Source organism: Budorcas taxicolor, chromosome 10 (genome assembly GCF_023091745.1).
Source record: "Budorcas taxicolor isolate Tak-1 chromosome 10, Takin1.1, whole genome shotgun sequence".
Taxonomy (NCBI): domain Eukaryota; kingdom Metazoa; phylum Chordata; class Mammalia; order Artiodactyla; family Bovidae; genus Budorcas; species Budorcas taxicolor.
The window spans coordinates 1,852,371-1,875,150 of record NC_068919.1 but is presented as its reverse complement, the minus strand read 5'-3'; the positions used below and the strand labels follow the sequence as shown (position 1 = coordinate 1,875,150).

General features: G+C 41.9%; 1 protein-coding gene across 2 annotated transcripts in view; it reads right to left on the bottom strand.

Moving 5' to 3' along the window:
- The window catches only part of EPB41L4A (erythrocyte membrane protein band 4.1 like 4A), a 287,116-nt gene that overhangs the window by 120,828 nt on the left and 143,508 nt on the right, over nucleotides 1–22,780 (bottom strand). For both annotated transcript variants that reach the window (XM_052646727.1, XM_052646729.1), the window contains exons 3-4: nucleotides 14,488–14,539; nucleotides 8,622–8,700 (exon numbers count right to left, since the gene is read on the bottom strand). In XM_052646727.1, the coding sequence (XP_052502687.1) occupies nucleotides 8,622–8,700; nucleotides 14,488–14,539 (131 nt within the window). The remainder of the gene's footprint in view (nucleotides 1–8,621; nucleotides 8,701–14,487; nucleotides 14,540–22,780) is intronic.

The window sequence follows — 22,780 nt, the reverse complement described above, 5'->3', positions numbered from 1 at the left end:
CCAGTACAACACCAGAGAAGGACTTGAAATATTGGCATCGCCGTTTTCTGTTTCCGTGATGTTCATAGAAAAGGGCTGACTTGACACCCCGCATGTACAAGCTGCTAAGGACCATCAGTGATTCAGCAAGTGTCAGGGATGAGAAGAACAGGCAAAGGAGACGTGCTTAAAGAAGAGGCAGAAAGAAACCATTCTTTCAGGAGTCCAAACAGGAGGTTCTGAGATTTCTGGAGCCAAAGACAACCAAAAATAAGCCTGAAGAATACCAGTGCAGCTTGAAGCAGACCTTCCCATAACTTAAGACCCTGCTGAGTAAACTGAAAGATGTGGGGACAAGTACAAGCTTGATTTCTGGTGCCAGCTGAACGTGACACAAAGAAACCTGAGAGAAGAGGTTTGCCTGCCTGTACAGGAGGACTGTCCTCTGAATTCAACAGAGAAGCCTACTCATTTGTATAAAACAATGTGCTGGACAGAGGGGAAGGTTCAAATAACAACATAATAGTAAACATGAGGGCGGAGGGGGAAACAGCATGCATGGCTTAAGAAAAAGAAAAACAGGAGACACGCCCACTGACTATCAAGGGAATATGGCAAAGACTGGGAATAACATTTTTGCAGCTTAAAACTGATGATAAAAATACAAGAGCAAAGAGTTGTAATATCACCTTATATTTCAGTTCAGTTCAGTCGCTCAGTCGTGTCTGACTCCTTGCGACCCCACGAATCGCAGCACGCCAGGCCTCCCTGTCCATCACCAACTCCCGGAGTTCACTCAGACTCACGTCCATCGAGTCCATGATGCCATCCAGCCATCTCATCCTCGGTCGTCCCCTTCTCCTCCTGCCCCCAGTCCCTCCCAGCATCAGAGTCTTTTCCAATGAGTCAACTCTTCGTATGAGGTGGCCAAAGTACTGGAGTTTCAGCTTTAGCATCATTCCTTTCAAAGAAATCCCAGGGTTGATCTTCAGAATGGATTGGTTGGATCTCCTTGCAGTCCAAGGGACTCTCAAGAGTCGTCTCCAACACCACAGTTCAAAAGCATCAATTCTTCGGTGCTCAGCCTTCTTCACAGTCCAACTCTCACATCCATACATGACCACAGGAAAAACCATAGCCTTGACTAGACGGACCTTAGTTGGCAAAGTAATGTCTCTGCTTTTGAATATGCTATCTAGGTTGGTCATAACTTTTCTTCCAAGGAGTAAGCATCTTTTAATTTCATGGCTGCAATCACCATCTGCAGTGATTTTGGAGCCCCCAAAAATAAAGTCTGACACTGTTTTAAAGGTCACAGATTTCTTCTGCATCCATACTGGAATGTGATCCAAACCTCAAATCTAATGTGTTGAGGATCATTATCTTCACTTAGAAGGAGACAGGGACCCCGGAAGTGAATGTTTAACTGAAGGTCACTCAACCCATAAAGAAGCTAAAACATACTAGCCTTCACAAAGAGAAGAATATCAATAATATAATAATAATAATAATATAATAATATTATAATAATAATAATAAACTGACAAGCTTAATGTCAATCTCTGCTGCTGCTGCTAAGTTCTGTTGCTAAGTTGCTTCAGTCGTGTCTGACTCTGTGCGACCCCATAGACCTCAGCCCACCAGGATCCCCCATCCCTGGGATTCTCCAGGCAAGAACACTGGAATAGGTTGCCATTTCCTTCTCCAATGCATGAAAGTGAAAAGTGAAAGTGAAGTTGCTCAGTTGTGTCCAATTCTTTGTGACCCCATGCACTGTGGCCTACCAGGCTCCTCCGTCCATGGGATATTCCAGGCAAGAGTACTGGAGTGGGGTGCCATTGCCTTCTCCGAATGTCAATCTCTAACAAAGTACAATAAAATATTAAAAACAAATGCTTATTTTTAGAAGTTATTCATCATGAACAAGTTATTTGGAGCTAACATGACACTCTTTTTAGGAAGAGTTAAAATTTCAATGGCAACAAGATCAGTGTCTCAGTCGTGTCCTGACTCTTTGTGACCCTATGGACTGTAATCCACCAGGCTAGTCTGTCAGTGGGATTTTCCAGTTAAGAATACCAGAGTGGGTTGAGATTTCCTTCTCCAGGGGATCTTCCCCAACCAGGGATCAAACCCACATCTCCTGAGTCTCCTGCATTGAAGGTGGATTCTTACCACTGAGCCACAGGGGGAAGCCACAAGGTTTGTCAGCAAAGCAACAGGCAGACTCCTTTACTCACTCATTCTCTGTCCTTTCTCTCCAGATGACTGAAACCACAGCTCTCTCTTGGTCACTACTAAATTTCACTGGTCCTCAGTGCAATGGACAACAATGCTCCACATATTATTCAATGGGAGGGGAGTCAGTGAGTAAATTCTGTCTTTATGTACAAATTCAAGAAATGCAGGCTAGAGGATAGTAGTAGGATGTTCTGATTAACGGATTGACTTAATCTGGAAGACCTGTCTTCAGGGCTCCAAGCCGGTCTTTTCCTCCCTAATCTGTGTGTGGGGGGGAGTGGCGGGGGGGGAGCGGTGCTCTGGGTCTTCTTTGCTGTGTGTGGGCTTTCTCTAGTTCCAGCAAGTAGGAACTACTCTTGGTTCCAGCGTGAGGGTTTCTATTGCGATGGCTTCTCTTGCTGCTGAGCTCAGGCTCTATGCAGGTGAGCTCAGTGGTGGTGGCTCGAGGGCCCTAGCTGCCTGGGGGCTCTGCAGCTGTGGCGCACGGGCTTAGCTGCCCTGCCACTAATGGGATCTTCCCAGACCAGGAATGGAACCTTTGTTCCCCGCACTGGCAGGCAGATTCTTATTCACTGTACCATCAGGGAAGTCCTCTTCCCTAATTTTTAATCAGTAATTTAAACACATACGATAATTCATTTTATCTACCCTTACCATCTACTGAACAGTTACATTTTTACACAGGTGGCATGGTGGTAAAAGAATCTACCTACTAAAGTAGGAGACTCAGAAGACCTGGGTTCGATCACTAGGTCAGGAAGATCCCCTGGATCAGTTCAGCTCAGGTCAGTCAGTCATATCCAACTCTTTGCGACCCCATGGACTGCAGCACACCAGGCCTCCCTGTCCATCACCAACTACCAGAGATTACCCAAACTCATGCCCATTGAGTCAGTGATGCCATCCAACCATCTCACCCTCTGTCGTCCCCTTCTCCTCCTGCCCTCAATCTTTCCCAGCATCAAGGTCTTTTCAAATGAGTCAGTTCTTCACATGAGGTGGCCAAAGTATTGGAGTTTCAGCTTCAGCATCAGTCCTTCCAATGAATATTCAGGACTGATTTCCTTTAGGATGGACTGGTTGGATCTCCTTGCAGTCCAAGGGACTCTCAAGAGTCTTCTCCAACACCACAGTTCAAAAGCATCAATTCTTCGATGGCTCAGCTTTCTTTATGGGCCAACCCTCACATCCATACATGACTATTGGAAAAACCATAGCTTTGACTAGATGGACCTTTGTTGGCAAAGTAATGTCTCTGCTTTTTAATATGCTGACTAGGTTGGTCACAGCTTTTCTTCCAAGGAGCAAGCGTCTTTTAATTTCATGGCTGCAGTCACCATCTGCAGTGATTTTGGAGTCCAAAAAAATAAAGTCTGACACTGTTTCCCCATCTATTTGCCATGAAGTGATGGGACCAGATGCCATGATCTTAGTTATTTGAATGCTGAGTTTTAAGGCAGCCTTTCATTCTCCTCTTTCACCTTCATCAAGACACTCTTTAGTTCTTCTTCACTTTCTGCCATAAGGGTGGTGTCATCTGCATATCTAAGGTTATTGATACTTCACCCCTGAAATAGCAAATGGCAATTCCCTCCAGTATTCTTGCTTGAAAATCCCATGGACAGAGGAGCCTGGTGGGCTCCAGTCCATGGGGTCACAAAGAGTCAGACACAATTGAGTGAGTGAACACACACACACACCCAAGTTTGCTTGTAATATCTAATATATTCTTCCTGTCCTCTTTTTGAAGAAATACAATAATGCCATTTTACAGATGAGAAAACTGAGACTTTAAAAAAGGTTATGCAGTCTTCTCAAGTTAACACAACCAGTGAATGGCAGAGTAAGGCTGCAAAGCCCAACCTGACCCCACAGCCTGCCTTAACAAATATGTGTATTATGCTGATAAAATCTGCAGAAAATACCGAGCTATCAATGATACATAATACATGGAAGTTTGTTATAATATTTTGAATCAGAATTGAAAATAAGTTTAACAGATCCCACGAGGACACGAAGTATTTAAAGAACTGAAAAAGACAAAGAGTTTAGATCTATTTGCATAAACCTAGAAAGAATACCTAGTGCTGAGGACAGAGGTTCAAGAGATCTTTTAGTTCTTATTGAACTTCCTACTGCTTTGTGAGGCAGTAAGGTTTCCTCTCTTAAAAATGTTTAAGAAGAAGCTGGCTGACATTTCAGGAAATTTTTATAAAAATGGAGTGTAGGATATATGACCTCAGAAGCCCCCAACTTCATTTACTATCAGAAAACATTTTAGAGCAAACAGTAGGTACTCTGAGTTGAAGCAATTCTATTAACTTATATTTTTCGTAGTCTGGAACCTTATTTTTTAATGTATCTCACTCACCTAAAAAAAAAAATTTCCCCCTAAATACAATGTCCTTCATCTAATATGATCATTTATGTACTTAATGCAGTACTACCTATAATTTTAAAATGAAACAACCTGGATAGCTATCCACAAGGGCAGGAGTATAACAAATGGGTTAGATGGTGAAAGAGGTCTGTAACAATATGTATGACATTGTGTGATTTTCAAAAGATCTATATATATAAAGAATAAGTAAAAGTGTGCTTACTATAGCTATTTTTCATATACAAATTGCAAAGTATATATACAAGATAGATAAACAACAAAGACCTACTGTATAGCATAGGGAAATATGTTCAGTATCTTGTAATAATCTATAACAGAAAAGAGTCTGAAAAAGAATTACATATGTACACATTTGTATCATGTATGTATAAATGAACCACTTCGCCATACACCTGAAACACTGTAAATCAACTACACTTCCAGTTTTAAAAATTAAATTTAATTTTTAAAAAAAGAAACAGAAGAGAAAAAGTGAAGAAATAAAAATTTAAAAACCTAAGAGCCAATACAGAATAGGCTGAAACAATTTTCCGAAGAACTGAAGCAAGACAAAGATTCAAGGTGAAAATGCAAACAAAAGTATGCTTTTATTTTGGGGGATTTTGTCTTTTGGTTGGCTTTTGCAAAAATTATCTTGTGTAATTGACTCCCTTTTTAAGGTCTATTATGCCTAACCATTTAAGTTAGCATATTCATGCAAATCAGTGATTTTATCTTTAGGATATACTAAGAGGAGAAGGAAATGGCAACCTATTCCAGTATTCTTGCCTGGAGAATCCCATGCACAGAGGAGCCTGGTGGGCCACAGTCCATAGATGGTCACAAATAGTCAGACATGACTTAGTAACTAAACAACAAGAGTATATAATAGTAGCACATTAAATGCGTATTTAACTTACCTAAATTTGACTGTATGTTTTTGTACAATAAAACCAAATTATCATAGATCATGGCCACTAACTGTAAGCTAACTATATCGCCTGGTTATTACATGATCTGGTCTAAAACTTGAAAGAAAAAAGGTTTCATTCAATATATTGTGGGGTTGTACATTACAAACAAATCCATGTATTCTGCTAATGAGCCATTAGAAGATTCTGCAAGGAAATTTCTATGCATCATCTGTATTTGGTGAACAGCTCTGGGTGTTCTTTGGAAGGAATGATGCTAAAGCTGAAACTCCAGTACTTTGGCTACCTCATGCGAAGAGTTAACTCACTGGAAAAGGGAGGGACTGGGGGCAGGAGGAAAAGGGGACAACAGAGGAAGAGATGGCTGGATGGCATCACCGACTCGATGGACGTGAGTTTGAGTGAACTTCGGGAGTTGGTGATGGACAGGGAGGCCTGGCATGCTGCGATTCATGGGGTCGCAAGAGTTGGACACGATTGAGCAACTGAACTGAACTGAACTGAATGCATTATTAGAAAACGCTACTCTTTTTCTCCCTTAACACTAAATCAAGCACTCTTTTGGACTCTAACCCTCACTTGAGATGTAACTAACTGAACTGTCAGAGAAAAGAGAGAAGAAAATAGTAGTGCTAGCATTTATTACCCACTGAACTGTGAGCCAACACAACCAACTTAAAAGAGCTTCACATACATTATTCCATTTAATGCTTATAAAAACCTTACAAGACAGGTGGTGGAGGTGTGGTTTAGACGCTATGTCATGGCGGAGTCTTGCGACCCCATGGACCTTAGCTCCTCTGTTCATGGGATTTGCCAGACAAGAATATTGGAGTGGGTTGCCATTTCCTCCTCCAGGGGATCTTCCCCACCCAGGGACTGAACACAAGTCTGCTGCATTGGCAGGCCGATTCTTTACTTCTGAGCCACCAGGAAAGCATGAGGCAGGTACAGTTCCAACATTATAAGTGAGGAAACGGAGTCACAGAGAAGTTACTGATAACATCAAAATGAAGAACTTCCTTTGTATTTTCATAAAATGTTGTGCCCTGTAATCCCTGATCACTTACAGATACAAATCTGCTTCTATATCACTTGGACTCAGGTTCCCCAGAAACCTCAACTAGAATCACTCTTGACTGCAGAGACTGTTCATGAAACTCTAGTGTAAATAGGACCCTCAGCTGAACCTTTCCCCAGCACATGTTGCTTCTCCCATAGAGGTTTGCTCAGAAAAAGCCTAGACACAGTCCTGCCTTTCCAAGCGCTCACTAACAATGTAGCGATGCAAGACTGGAAAGCAGATGTCAGCACAGTTCTATAAACGAGGCCTAATTACAATACTTCAGAGCAGAATAGCAGAGGTCCCATAGCTGACCTCTCTTTTCTGTGAGAGTGAGACAAATCAAGACAAAAGGAAGTCAAAGGAATAAGACTTCTAAGGAAGAGGATAAAAGGACGGAACAAAAACAGAACCACAGACTGTCTTCATAACCAAAGGTATGATTTCCAGTTCTTTGAATGATGCATTGGGTTCTACTCAAGCCCCGGATGGGTTCGTTAGGAAAACTGACCATTTAAAGGTAAGTTAGGGAAACGCTTCTGTTTTTGTACCACATGTAGGCAGGTCAGGCTTCCCAGGTGGCCCAGTGGGTAAAGAATTCGCCTACAAGGCAGGAGCTGCGAGTTTGAGTCCTGTGTCAGGAAGATCCCCTGGAGGAGGGCACAGCAACCCACTCCAGAATTCTTGCCTGGAAAATCCCATGGACAGAGAAATCTGGCGGGCTACAATCCACGAGGTCAGAAAGGGTCAGACTCAACTGAAACGACTGAGCACACACGAATGCACGTAGGCAGGTCATTAGCGGAATCAGTGAAAACAGGATGCTGTTGTCCGCTCTTTGTAAGCCACTTTCAAATGCTGGCATGCACTGTTTTAACAATATAATCAATACCAATCAGAAAGTTTGCCTTAACTGAAATAAGATAGTCAATGATGAAGGTGAAGTAATACATTATAAAATACTGGGTTTTCTCTCTCCCTTAATACTAAAAGCAATTATCTTTTCATTTTCCATAGAGATGAATGAAATCTCTGAACAGATAATATTTAAGCTACAACAATTAAAGAGAACTCAGTAGCTCTTCGGGCTTATATTCACATATGCAAGCTCAGCGTCAAAATATCGTCCCTACATAAATGAATTTAAGACAAAACAGAAACAGACACAGAAAACAGGCTTGTGGTTGCCAAGGAGGAAGAAGGGCAGAGAAGGGTTTTGGGATTAGTAGACGCAAACTATTATGTATATTATAGTACGGAAAAACAGTAAGGCCCTACTCATTGCTTAGCACACAGGGATAGCACAGGGAGCTATATTCAACAGCCTGTAGTAAACCATGTGGAAAAGAATATGAAAAATAATATAAACATATATGTATAATTGAATCATGGCTTCCCAGGTGACGCTAGTGATATATAGCTGGTAAATAACCAGCTTTCCAGTGCAGGAACATAAGAGATGTTCAATCCCTGGGTCGGGAAGATCCCCCAGAGGAAAAAATGACACCCCCCCCCCCACCCAATATTCTTGCCTGGGAAATCCCATGGACAGAGGAGCCTGGTGGGCTACAGCCCATGAGGCCAAAAAGCATCAAACACGACTGAGTGAGCAACAACAACAACTGAATCGACTTTGCTGTACAGCAGAAAATAACACAACACTGTTATTCAACTATACTTAAATAAATTTTAAGATATATTTATATCTTCCATTTACATATTCATACAGCTACTTTCACATGACTACAACGGCTGACTGTATCCTTCACAGTAACGATACAGAAATATCCCATCACAGCAGATGCAGAATCTATTATCACGTCACCCAGTCCATGTCATTGTTCAAGCACGTCTATCATCAGACACTGAACTGCCTCATCCAATGCGAGTTTAAATTTAACTCTCACAGGAAATGCTTACAAAACACATGCAGACACCATCCCAACATTTGACTCTAATTTGTTTTAAATAAAGCCTTTTGTATATGCCATACACGTACTGATCAAAAGCAAAGTCAGTACTATACCTGGTTATTTCTTCTTTAAGTTTACATGGATCTTCGGCATAGAATTTAATACCAAAATACAAAGTATATGGAGGTCCAGCTAAAATAAGAAATAAAAATTAAATTTCACATTATAAGTTTGCCAAAGTAGTAGTTTAGTATAACACAACTATTAAAAATTACACTCATCAAAAGTATTTGCAAACCATATACTGGGTAAGGGGTTAATACAAAATATATAAGGAAGTCACACAACTCAATAGCAAAAGACAAATAACCCAATTAAAATATGAAAACTAAATAAATATTTTTCCAAAGAAGACGTTCAAATGCCCAAAGATATTCAATACGTGAAAAGATATTCCACATCGCTAATCATCAGGAAAATGCAAATCAAAACCACATTATGATATTACTTCACACCTATAAGAACGAACACCTATAAGAATGGCTATTGTCAGAAAGACAAAAGAGCTGGTGACAATGTAAAGAAAGAAGAACTCTGTGCACTGTTGGCTGGGACATAAATTAATGGAACCATTAGGGAAAACAGTACGGAAGTTCCTCAGAAAGTTAAAATCAGAGCTACCATGTAAGCCAACAATCCCACCGCTAGGTGTTTTATCCAAAGGAAATGAAATCAGGATCTCCAAGAGATGTAGGCACCCCCGAATTCACTGCACTCCTACCACTAACTACTGCAAAAGGTACTCACTAAAATCAGCAAAAAGCTAGAAACAATTTAAATGCTCAGCCGCAGGTAGACTATTTAAGTCAACCACAGGACATATACATGGTACTATGCAACTGTTTAACTGAGCAGTCTCGGATACTGTATGACAGACGTACAGTCTATTTTCATTTTTTAACTAAGTAAATAAAGTTACAAATTAAAAGCTAGGGAGAGGTAGTTACATAGAACAACAGGTAACAAAGTCATAATACATTTATGATATATAAGTGATGTTATTATTCATTATTATTATGACACATATGCTATGGCACACACAAGACAACCAACACTAGGGTCCTACCTCTCTCCCCTAGCCTACGCTTTCCTGTATAAGGCCCTCCTTATGCTGGAGCTTCTTGAAAAACTAAATTTTAAAAGAAATTTTGTTATAATTTATCCCTAGAGTTGATTCCATATGTTTAATTTCTATGTTTACTTAATCACCGTGTTTTTATTTCTGACAAATATAACTTCACCCCTGAACACAGATGTCAAGGAGGCACCGATTATTAAATATTCAGAAGAGTAGGAAGTCCATCCTCCACTAATCTGTGACAATTAAGCTCTGTATTACTAAGCAGGCCTGTGGGTGCAGGGCCACAAGGGTTCACATATCTGGGGATGTGAGGAGCACAGATGCTGCTGACATGGTGTTCAAAGGGAAGAAGGCCTTGTCCAGACTCCAGAGCTGCTTTTATTCCCCAGAACATGACAGATTCCACACTATTGACCAAGCCTGCTGCTGCTAAGTCGCTTCAGTCATGTCGGACTCTGTGTGACCCCATAGACGGCAGCCCACCAGGCTCCCCCGTCCCTGGGACTCTCCAGGCAAGAACGCTGGAGCAGGTTGCCATGCCAAGCCTAGTCAGTTCAAATGTGTTTGGTGATAAGCAGTTAAGCAGAAGTTTGAAAAACATATAGTTAAAAACATTCAGTTTGGACTGATTTTCTCTAAGGACTTTTGGCCAAAATCAGCCCTTCTTTATCCACTTACATATAAAATGTCTTATGTCCAAATACACAAGTTACTATTTGACTGTATCTGATAATGTTCAAAAATGTTTCCTTAACATTTGATTCCCAGCAAGCATCTGGTAACATATGTAAGGCAGGAAAAGCTCCAAGGAGGTAAAGCAACTCACCCAAGATCCCAAAAGTGAGAACCACATTTGCTAATACCGAGAGTTTAGTGCTTGCTGCCAAATATTGCATACAGGCTCTCAGGGAAAAAAATCATACAACTTCAGAGTAAGGTTAAATAATTCATACACACATCACTGTTTTGTACATCAACTGAAGGCTAAAGAAATGGAAATTCTGGAGCAAGGATATGTCTGCCCAGGTATTTTTCAGCTTCTTAATCTAAAGCTGACTATAAAAATCAGGTGCCAATGAAGCAAATTCCTAGATTATTATCTTGGTCTATGTCTTTCCAGGTCTATCTTTAAGAAATCATTTATGTAAAGTAAGTTAATAATGTTTCACTCTAGCAAAATAGAAGCCAGAAACTGGGAATCCTCTAATCTACCCTTTGTGAAGACTGATTTCAAGGCCTTTAATGATAATAGCCTCGGCAATGCCAAAGAATGCTCAAACTACTGCACAATTGAACTCATCTCACATGCTAGTAAAGTAATGCTCAAAATTCTCCAAGCCAGGCTTCAGCAATACGTGAACCATGAACTTCCAGATGTTCAAGCTGGTTTTATAAAAGGCAGAGGAACCAGAGATCAAATTGCCAACATCTGCTGGATCATGGAAAAAGCAAGAGAGTACCAGAAAAACATCTACTTCTGCTTTATTGACTATGCCAAAGCCTTTGACTGTGTGGATCACAATAAACTGTGGAAAATTCTGAAAGAGATGGGAATACCAGACCACCTGACCTGCCTCTTGAGAAATCTGTATGCAGGTCAGGAAGCAACAGTTAGAACTGGCTATGGAACAACAGACTGGTTCCAAATAGGAAAAGGAGTGCGTCAAGGCTATATATTGTCACCCTGCTTATTTAACTTCTATGCAGAGTACATCATGAGAAAAGCTGGGCTGGAAGAAGCACAAGCTGGAATCAAGATTGCCGGGAGAAATATCAATAACCTCAGATATGCAGATGACACCACCCTTATGGCAGAAAGTGAAGAGGAACTCAAAAGCCTCTTGATGAAAGTGAAAGAGGAGAATGAAAAAGTTGGCTTAAAGCTCAGCATTCAGAAAACGAAGATCATGGCATCTGGTCCCATCACTTCATCGGAAATAGATGGGGAAACAGTGGAAACAGTGTCAGACTTTATTTTTTTGGGGCTCCCAAATCACTGCAGATGGTGACTGCAGCCATGAAATTAAAAGATGCTTACTCCTTGGAAGGAAAGTTATGACCAACCTAGATAGCATATTCAAAAGCAGAGACATTACTTTGCCGACTAAGGTCCACCTAGTTAAGGCTATGGTTTTTTCAGTAGTCATGTATGGATGTGAGAGTTGGACTGTGAAGAAGGCTGAGCATCAAAGAATTGATGCTTTTGAACTCTGGTGCTGGAGAAGACTCTTGAGAGTCCCTTCGACTGCAAAGAGATCCAACCAGTCCATTCTGAAGATCAGTCCTGGGATTTCTTTGGAAGGAATGATGCTAAAGCTGAAACTCCAGTACTTTGGCCACCTCATGTGAAGAGTTGACTCATTGGAAAAGACTCTGATGCTGGGAGGGATTGGGGGCAGGAGGAGAAGGGGACGCCAGAGGATGAGATGGCTGGATGGCATCACTGACTCGACGGACATGAGTCTGAGTGAACTCCGGGAGTTGGTGATGGACAGGGAGGCCTGGCGTGCTGCGATTCATGGGGTCGCAAAGAGTCGGACACGACTGAGCGACTGAACTGAACTTAGCTCAGGATATCTAAATCAAAATTTACCAATGAGAATTCCGGTGACTAGAAAATATTCTATCATTTTTACAGATATTCCTTCTGACTTATCTGCTGGAGATGTGAGAGGCATTCTCCTTCATTAATTTTCAAACTATCTTATAAAATAATAAATTATGCATTATTCACTTGCTATGCTGCTGCTAAGTCGCTTCAGTCGTGTCCAGGGCTGCTCCTCTGTCCATGGGACTCTCCAGGCAAGAATACTGGAGTGGGTTGCCATTTCCTTCTCCATTCAATTGTAATATCAGTGTTTTATTCTTTCTGTACATCAAATTTTTGACAGGATGACATTTATTTAGGATGAGAAAGTTATAACTGCATTAAGAAATGCAGTGAAAAACTGTAACTGCATTACAGATTATAGATATTAAACACAATATTTTATACCATGTAAAGAAATAGATACTTCAAATGCTTTTAAAGGAACACTTGAATAATATACTTTAAAATAATTTACATTTTTCTCCACATTTGCATAGAAATCTGCTTTAAAATACTAAAATTTTTCTAATTTTTGAACTAGTATTTTTTAAGTAAGTGGTTGAAATGGACAAGAATTTACTGTATTTATTATTCTACCTGAATCTTTTGGAAAAGTGCAGATTTCTAGATCCTGAGGGATAAGACTTGTTAAACTGGAGCATCTACCATTCATATCAGGATACCTCATGGAAGTTATCTGCATTCACATCTAATCACATGAACCTCCTGCTTCCTCTCAGCTTCAGTGGGCAGTTTGCTCACTCAGGAAGCATGTGGAATGAGAAGTCAGATGGTCAGGGCTTTGGTCATCCCTCCAATCCCGAGCAGCTTCTCATCCATGGCAGGTCGCAAACCCTTTCTGATTAGGACTTTCTCTTGCGTAGGCTGAAGAGGTAGAACTTGATGTCTAAGGTATATATTTTGAGGGTGCTTTCTCATCTCATAGGCCACCAGCCCCAGCTCTGAAACCTGTTGCCCATTCTCATCCAGAATGCTGGCCCTCTACCAACTGTGTTTGTACCGACCTTGGAAAAGCCTAGACACAGCTGAGTGGACTGAAGTGAGCTACTAATGCAAACTGGCCAAACACCCTCCCAAGAGTTTGGAGTTGCAATTCAGAGACAGCCAGTTCGCCTCTGCTTGTGGTTAGAGCTATAACTCGGAAACTGTGGAGGTTTCCACCACAGACATGGAGGGGCAAGAAGAGCCGGACCACAGAGAGAAACAAAAATGATGCTCATGTTCAGAGAAATGGTATGTGCTGAGTTCCTGACAATTTTGCAGCTCTTAGTTCCCAATTCCTTCCTGAGGCACAGCTCTGCTCCTGCCCGTGGGGGTCCACAGAGCACCATGTGACCCATTTTACCCCAAGGAATGAATCAATACACAGGAAAAGTACAGACTCAGAATGGGGTAAGGAAGACCAGAAGAATCCTCTAGGTCTTATCAGCAATAATTCAGCAAAATAGTTTAATGATACGGTTTCCGTTTGGGACGACAAAAAAGTTTCAGAGATGGTTACTGGTGATGGCTACAAACCAATATGAGTGTATTTAATGCTGCTGAACTGTACACTCCAAAATGGTTAACATGGTACATCTTATGTTATACATTTTACTAATAATTTTAATAATAAAGATGATTTAAAAATACTCTTCTACACACTTAAGGGCTGCAAGTGCGTGGCAGGTGTACATTTATAAATAAAAATCTGAGTTATGAAAATTAATGACTATAACATTAGACTTCTGAGTCAATTAGTAGACTCATATTGATAAAGTCAAAACCAAAATAGATGGGTCCTTTATGAATTCATAGCAATCTTTCGGGTTATGAGGGCACTCCTTAATGACTGACCGAGTAAACAATGTGAAGGGCAATACCACTCTTTAACCCAAGGAACTCAAGCACTTTAATATATCCAATGCCCACTTGCTTTTCAGATCAGTGCCTCTCTGCTTTTTCTGTCTGAAGGTGAAATTTCAAAAGCAATGGAAAAATCACAGACAGAAGTCCAGGCCAGGTGCCCCTGAAAGCAAAATTCAATACTCACATCTCCTCAGAGTCCCTATTCACACAATCTAATCAGAGTCTCGAGAGACTGAGCAATGTATAAACACCCATTCCATACTCTGGCACTCAAGTGCTAATATTCACACCTGTGGTCTTAAAGCCTATTTCTGCACTCATCTAATCATGGACATTACATCATTTTCAAATTTCAACAAAGTTAAAATCAAATACCTACTGTTGATCAGTTCTTTGTGTTCAGACAGGGTTTTCGCAGGATCCAGCCAATACTGGTGTGAGGAAGAAAAAAGTAATTGCAGAAATTAGTTGCATTTCATTGGCCTTCTCTTCAAGAATATTTGCAAAGTGTTATTTTTTTAATTACATTTAAATAATAAGTAAAACATTTGATTTATGATATATACACACAAACATACATAAGAATTTTCTGCTGCCAGAACATTAAAAGAGAAATGACATCAGTGCTGGGAGAGAAGAGAAACAGTACATGCTGGGTTCTTAGTTGAATTCTCATGTTGGGTATAAGATCAGCAACATCAAGATGATAATGAGTGAGTTTCTTTCAGTCTTTGGCTGCAGAGAATGCCACCCAAATCTCTCTCCAGCATCCCCACAGCAACTCCCCTACAGACATGTCTCTCCGTAAAATTTTCTCTGTTCATTTCCAGTCCCATTCCTGACAAGCATCTCTGCCAGGTGTAAGGAAGAAAGCAGTCTAATCAAATCATATCCAGGAGAGGAGGCCCAGTTCAGTGGGTGAGGGTTCAAGTCTCAGAGCAGACCTATCTGGATTCCATGCTCTCTCCCCTCATTCATCACCATGTAACTTGGAACCAGTTACTGGACATCTTGGGCCTTCCCAGGTGGCACTAGTGGTAAAGAATTGTGACAGTCACTCAGTCATGTCCGACTCTTTGTGACCCCATGGACTATACAGTCCATGGAATTCTCCAGGCCACAACACTAGAGTAAGTAGCCTTTCCCTTCTCCAGGGAATCTTCCCAATCCAGGGATCGAACCCAGGTCTCCCGCATTGCAGGTGGATTCTCTACTAGCTGAGCCACGGGGAAACCTGAGTACTGGAGTGGGCAGCCTATCCCTTCTCCAGAGGATCTTCCCGACCCAGGAATCAATCTGGGATCTCCTGCACTGCAGGTGGATTCTTTACCAGCTGAGCTATCAGGGAAGCCCAGTGGTAAAGAGCCTGCCTGCCAATTCAGGAGACATGGGTCTGATCCCTGGGTTGGGAAGATCCCCTGGAGGAGAGCATGGCAACCCACTTCAGTCTTCTTGCCTGTAGAATCCCATGGGCAGAGGAGACTAGTGGGCTACAGTCCACAGGGTTGCAGACAGCCGGACAGGACTGAAGACTCAGCACACACGCAAGCGCTGGGCGTCTCTCTCTGAACCTTCTGCATAGGCTCGCTGGGAGGATGAAGTCAATTATGCCCTGCAGAGGCTTTATAGTAGCCCCTGCCTCACACTGAGTATGCAACACGTGCTAGCGATGATTAGCATTAAGGTGTGATGGTCATTCTTCATAAGTATCATTAGCCAGTCTTAAGATACTTGCTTATCAATTCAAATTAATCTTCAGAGGACAGAATTTTAGACAGTAATGGGAGAATTTGGGGCCCTGTCGAGAGGCCTTCCTTTAAATCTCATCTTGGTGAAATAAAATCACTGAAAGGAAAAGAAACAAGCTTTCTGCCTCATCTGGAGGAAGAGCAGAGGAGGAGCAAACCAAGTACAAAGCGGGTGGAAGCACCCCGAGTTCCCACAGAAGCACACAGTCAAAGGGATCCCAGTGCCTGTTAAGTCAGGGGAGCGGGCAAGGTGGAACCTTCACCCCACTCTTCTTGCTAATGTTGGCAGTTCCAAGGGCCAAGCTAACCAGTTTCCACAGTTTCCATTTTATCGTGTTACTGGATGAAGAAGGGGAAACTCTCATAGCATGGAGGCAGGAGCTAGTCCAACCTGAACCACTGTATTCCTAGCACTCTTGTGTCTGCCCAGGGAAAACACTCACAATGAAAACATTCACTCTCTCTTAATCACCCTGGGTCAGGAATAACAAACCACAAAAGGAGCCTCAGAGAACCTTTTGGCCCAGCACCCCTTTTTCTGCCGCTTCACCAAGGGCAGAAATGCTCACTCTGCTGTGTAACAGTACCAGTAATTATAAATAGTTATTATAATATTTTATATAATCCCCTTACCTTTTATTCCTATTTACATATAATAAAAATCACTCATCCTAAATGAGTATCATAATCATTTTATTACAGATATTATCACAATACTTAACTCTATTCATGTATACATAATCCTATTTGCCACTCACAGAGCTGTTTCAAATTTTCTTACTTTTTCAAAAGGTAACCAATATAAACATATTTGATTACCCATCACCTTTGAGAAATAAAATCACTGAAAGAAAAAGAAGCCTTCTGCCTCATCTTATATATTTGACAAATATATATGCTTCCCTGGTGACTCAGATGGTAAAGGATTTGCCTGCAGTGAAGGAAACCTGGGTTCAATCCCTGGGTCGGGAAGATCCCGTGGAGAAGAAAATGGCAACCCACTCCAGTATTCTTGCCTGGAGAATCCCATGGACAGAAGAGCCTGGCGGGCTACAGTCAGGGGGGTTGCAAAGAGTCGGACATGAGTGAGCGACTAACACACAGACACATCAATATAAATGGGTAGCAACTTATAACCGGAGAAGGCAATGGCACCCCACTCCAGTACTCTTGCCTGGAGAATCCCATGGACGGAGGAGCCTGGTAGGCTGCAGTCCATGGGGTCGCTACCAGTCGGACACGACTGAGCGACTTCCCTTTCACTTTTCACTTTCATGCATTGGAGAAAGAAATGGCAACCGACTCCAGTGTTCTTGCCTGGAGAATCCGAGGGACAGGGGAGCCTGGTGGGCTGCCGTCTGTGGGGTCGCACAGAGTCGGACACGACTGAAGCGACTTAGCAGCAGCAGCAGCAGCAGCAACTTATTTTGTTTTGTTTTGCCATACATTGACATGAATCCACCATGGGTGTACATGCGTTCCCAAACATGAACCCCCCTCCCACCTCCCTCCCCATAACATCTCTCTGGGTCATCACCGTGCACCACCCCCAAGCATGCTGTATCCTGCATCGGACATAGACTGGCGAGCAGCAACTTATAACACAATGTCCATCATCCCACTCTTATCATGTCTTAATTTTTGAAAGTCTAGAAAAACTTACTTTTAACGTAAGGTGTTTGAAGAAGAGGTAATAATCAGTGAATCGTTTTTGGAATCCACAATGACTAAAGATGTGGCTTTGGTATTAGAAAATAAATGGTTCTCAGGAAACACTGATTCACTAAAATAGAGTAAAAATCAATCCAAATGCTCAGCTGTGTGTTAGACACAGAGCAGACCTTCTCCCCTAGATAAAGCCCGGGCTGCTTCCTACAAAATGGAAACATTAGGTGGGTGGATTGTTTCTTGCAAATCATGTTAACAAAAAGGTAAGACTCTCCCTGGATTTTTCAAATAAGATAAAACAGAGGAAAACACACTCAACCATAAACACCTGCATCAGGTTTCTAACACTGCCATAACAAGTTATCACAAACAATTTACACCACCACCCATTTATTCTCCCCAAGGTCTGTAGAGGTATCTTTGCTCCAGGTTTCACAGGACAAAATCCAGTATATCAGCTGGCTGGGGTTCCAGAGGGTTATCTGGCAAGGAGACCCTACCCACAGGAGCACTTTTGGAAGGAGACTTAGGAATTGGGCCATGAGAGGCTTTCCCAGTTTTCTCCAGATGTCAAGGCATACATAATACTAGGCCTTAATTTTAGGCCTTACACTTCACTGACAAAGGTCCATCTAGTCAAGGCAGAGATCAAACTGCCAATATCCGTCGGATCATCCAAAAAGCAAGAGAGTTCCAGAGAAACATCTACTTCGTCTTTATTGGCTGTGCCAAAGCCTTTGACTGTGTGGATGATGACACACTGTGGGAAATTCTTCAAGAGATGGGAATACCAGACCACCTGACCTGCCTCCTGAGAAATCTGTATGCAGGTCAAGAAGCAACAGTTAGAACTGCACATGGAACAACAGACTGGTTCCAAATTGGAAAAGGAGTATGTCAAGGCTGTATACTGTCACCCTGCTTATTTAACTTATATGCAGAGTACATCATGAGAAATGCTGGGCTGGAAGAAACACAAGCTGGAATCAAGATTGCCGGGAGAAATATCAATAACCTCAGATATGCAGATGACACCACCCTTATGGCAGGAAGAACTAAAGAGCCTCTTGATAAAAGTGAAAGAAGAGAGTGAAAAAGTTGGCTTAAAACTCAACATTCAGAAAACTAAGATCATGGCATCTGGTCCCAACACTTCATGGGAAATAGATGGGGAAACAATGGAAACAGTGACAGGTTATATTTTGGGGGGCTCCAGAATCACTGCAGATGGTGACTGCAGCCACGAAATTAAAAGATGCTTGCTCCTTGGAAGAAAACCTATGACCAACCTAGACAGCATACTAACAAGCAGAGACATCACTTTGCCAACAAAGTTCCATCTAGTCAAAGCTAAGGTTCTTCCAGTAGTTATGTATGGATGTGAGAGGAGGACTATAAAGAAAGCTGAGTGCTGAAGAATTGAAACTTTTTAACTGTGGTGTTGGAGAAGACTCTTGAGAGTCCCTTGGACTGCAAGGAGATCCAACCAGTCCATCCTAAAGGAAATCAGTCCTGAATATTCTTTGGAAGGACTGATGTTGAAGCTGAAACTCCAATACTTTGGCCACCTCATGCGAGGAACTGACTCATTTGAAAAGACCCTGATGCTGGGAAAGATTGAGGGCAGGAGGAGAAGGGGACAACAGAGGATGAGATGGTTGGATGGCATCACCAACTCGGTGGACATGAGTTTGGGTAAGCTCTGGGAGTTGGTGATGGACAGTGAGGCCTGGGGTGCTGCAGTCCATGGAGTTGCCAAGAGTCGGACAAGACTGAGAGACTGAACTGAGACTGTACTAAGTGCTTCGGGCAAAAAGGAGGGAGGGCAGAGGCCTGCGGTCTTACTACTCTGTCTAATCTCATCTCAAAACTAGTAAAAAGAAATTGCAAAAAAAGTCTCTTAATCTGTCCTTCTAACAACATCATCCCCCAAAAACAAATTTCACAAACTTACTCCTCAAACCACCTTTGTTTCTTTGTTTGTTCTTTCCTCTAGAATGACTTTCAGGCATTAAAAAGCTAAAGAAAGAAAACAGGAAGGAAACTTTAAGCTAAATGTAACAGGAAAAACTGGCTAACCTATTAAAATTTTCCAAATTAATGGTAATCTGTACACTTTTAAAATAATCTCTCCTTGTGAGGTGAAAAAGCATAATGAAGGGTCTACAAGGACTTAGAAATTACAATTTTGCAACAAAAAAGGGAAGACTCAAGACTCAGCCAAGGGCTGCCCACTGCCATTAAATTTCCTCGGTATACATCCATACGCACACAGGTGGCACTTGATCCAAAGAGAAACTGGAATTACAGAAGTCAGACAGTGATAAATGCCCCAGAATATACATAATAAACATGAGCCACCAGTTCCCATAGCCAGCATCTTAAAATGTAAAACCCACTTACGTTCACCAAGGTAAAGAAACGACCTTGGAACCAATGGCACTTGCCATTACCCATTATCAACAAGAGATCAAATGCAGCAGGTGTGTGATCACTGTGAAACACAGCAGGCAGCTGCTCCATAACCAGTGGAAAAACAGGGCACAAAATTTGCTAATAACACAGCATTCCCGTTTTAGCTTTAGGGCTAAAGTTTGAATATTCACCTATATCCAGAATGGATGTAGGCTCTAAAATTGGGATAACATTTATTCACTCAACCTTTATGGCATACCCACTACATATATTCTCTATACGGCATGTCAAATCTTGCCCTGAGGATTGCAGTAAAACACAAATGACTGAGAACTTTCCCTAACTGTGAGACACTCACAGCCTAGCAGACACACAGACAGAATCACTGATATGGTATAATGCGGTGAGACTATCACCTGTATAAGATGAATACATGTAAGACAAACATAAAAAGAAAAGGAGCTCTTCAAGGTAAGCACAGAGAGGCATCACTGAAGAGAAAATCTTTGAACAGTATGCTCCCAAATAAAACACTTCTCCAAAATACAGAAATGGAGACCAAGCCCTAAGTTTTTACCAAAGTGCTACCTAACAGCTCAACTGCTCTTAAAGCTGATGGGTCTATTTTTCAGTGATAACACAGAACAAGGTACTCCAAGTCCTTCACAGCAGAGGACTTACTGAAGTCAGTGCCGTCTGATAGCTTATAACTATGCAGCTGAGAAATTAATGTTCCTGAGACTTACCTGGTGGTCCAGTGGCTGAGACTGCATGTTCCCAACGCAGGGGCCCTAGGTTCAACCCTCGGTCAGGGAGCTAGATCCCGCATACCGCAACTAAGACCCGGCACCAGCAAATAAATAAATAAACATTTTCTTGAAAAAACAAATGTGTTTCTAAAGCACTTCCAGAAAGAAAAAAAAAAAAAAGTGGCCCATTCAGTCTTTCTGTCTGTGCTGAGTGGGGTAAAAAAGAGGAACAGAGGGCCGAGCAGGGTCCACTGCAGTGCTGGGCTACAGAACAGCTTTCCTGAGCTGTGCTTGCTACCTAGACAGTCAAGAGGAGAGACTGCCCCATCTCTCTCATTCTCTCTCAACATGTAAGCAGCCCACTCTCTAAGAAAACCCATCAATCACTCTACCCCTTACCTTCCCCCGCCTCCTCTTGCTCACTTATTTCAAACATATCCAATAGTTCTGTATATCCTCATAAGCTGGACTGGACCCTATTTAGCAGGAAGATGAAGTGACAATTAGCCAAAACAGACCCTGCTCTCTCATCCTGATTTCTACAGCGGGCTTCCTAACACAAGAGCATATTAACAGACCTCAATCTCAATGTGCTGTGCTGTGCTTCGTCGGCCACTTGTGGCCGACTCTTTGTGACCCCATGGACCGGAGCCCGCCAGGCTCCTCTGTATAATCCCAAACTCCAATCACTAAGGAGTTAGGATGACAAGCGCTCCTCGTCAATGACTCTTTGCCAGGGTGTAAGACTCCAACAGTTAGAGGGACTTACCTCTTCAGTCCTGTCGATCTTAATAACAGCATTTATGCAACTCAAAGAAAAATGACAGATGGGTTCAAGGTCCTTCCTACTCTCACAGTCTTGGCTAAATGCCCCGAGTGCGTTTTCACCCACCTTGGCTGATCATGTCTCAATTTCATCAATTTCCTACGCAACAGTCTCTGAATTGTATTTTTAAACTCTGACACTGTCCAGCAAATCAATATCCAAACCTTCAAAAGATATATATTAAACTCGGGATCCAACCTTTCATTTGACAATTGTTCTTTTGGCATCTCTTAGAGCTCTAATGTTTGGAGAAGGAAATGGCAACCCACTCCAGTGTTCTTGCCTAGAGAATCCCAGGGACGGGGGAGCCTGGTGGGCGGCCATCTCTGGGGTCGCACAGAGTCAGACACAACTGAAGCAACTTAGGAGCAGCAGCAGCAGAGCTCTAAGAGTAGAATAAAGCCTAAAACATTTTAGATAATGCATGGACAGCATGGAGTAAAAAGAGCTTTGCTACATCATATTTCACACTGAGTATAATACTGACTCTTCTTTGGAGAATTTAAGAATACTACAATGGTATTCAATAATGTTTCCTGTAGATCCAAAAAAGGCTTTAAAGCGCACAGTCTGTATCAATATAACAAAATAACTTATTGATCTAAGGGAGTATGGAGAGTTGGCAATCTATAAGTGACAATGGAGCCAAAAAGATCTAAAAAAATGATACTGCAAGTCATTCCTGGGGAGTTCCAGGGCTTGACATAATTTGCACATACAATCCCAGAAATCCAGAGCTGCGATAATGCCTATTTCGCTTTTTCCATGTCCATTTCCCAACGTCCCTATACAGACACATCTCAGGCCCTCTAAGCAACATTCACAGGATGTGATCTTAATTTGCTCCTTGGTATCAATCACAGAAGCCTTGGAACCTCAGGTAAAACCACCATTACAAAGCTACTCATAGCAGGGACAGAAACCAGGGCTTGTCATTAAGCCATCATGAGGGGATGGGGGGTGGGATGGGCCAGCGTGTAACTAGGCCTTATTTTTCAACAAAAGTGGATTCTATTGCACCATCTGACTACTCAAGAAGTGTCACTGGCCCCAGGAACAATTCCTCAGTTCTTTCCCACAGACCCTGGCACCAACTAAGGCTTAGAGAACTAACAACAGTAACGGCTAACGCCTACTAAATGCTCACCGTGTGCCAGGCACTACTGAAGACTTTTAATATGTTCACTTATTTAGTCCCTCTAATTATGAAATAGAAACTATAAAAATTAGCCTCTGACAAATGAGGAAACGGATTAAACAACTTGC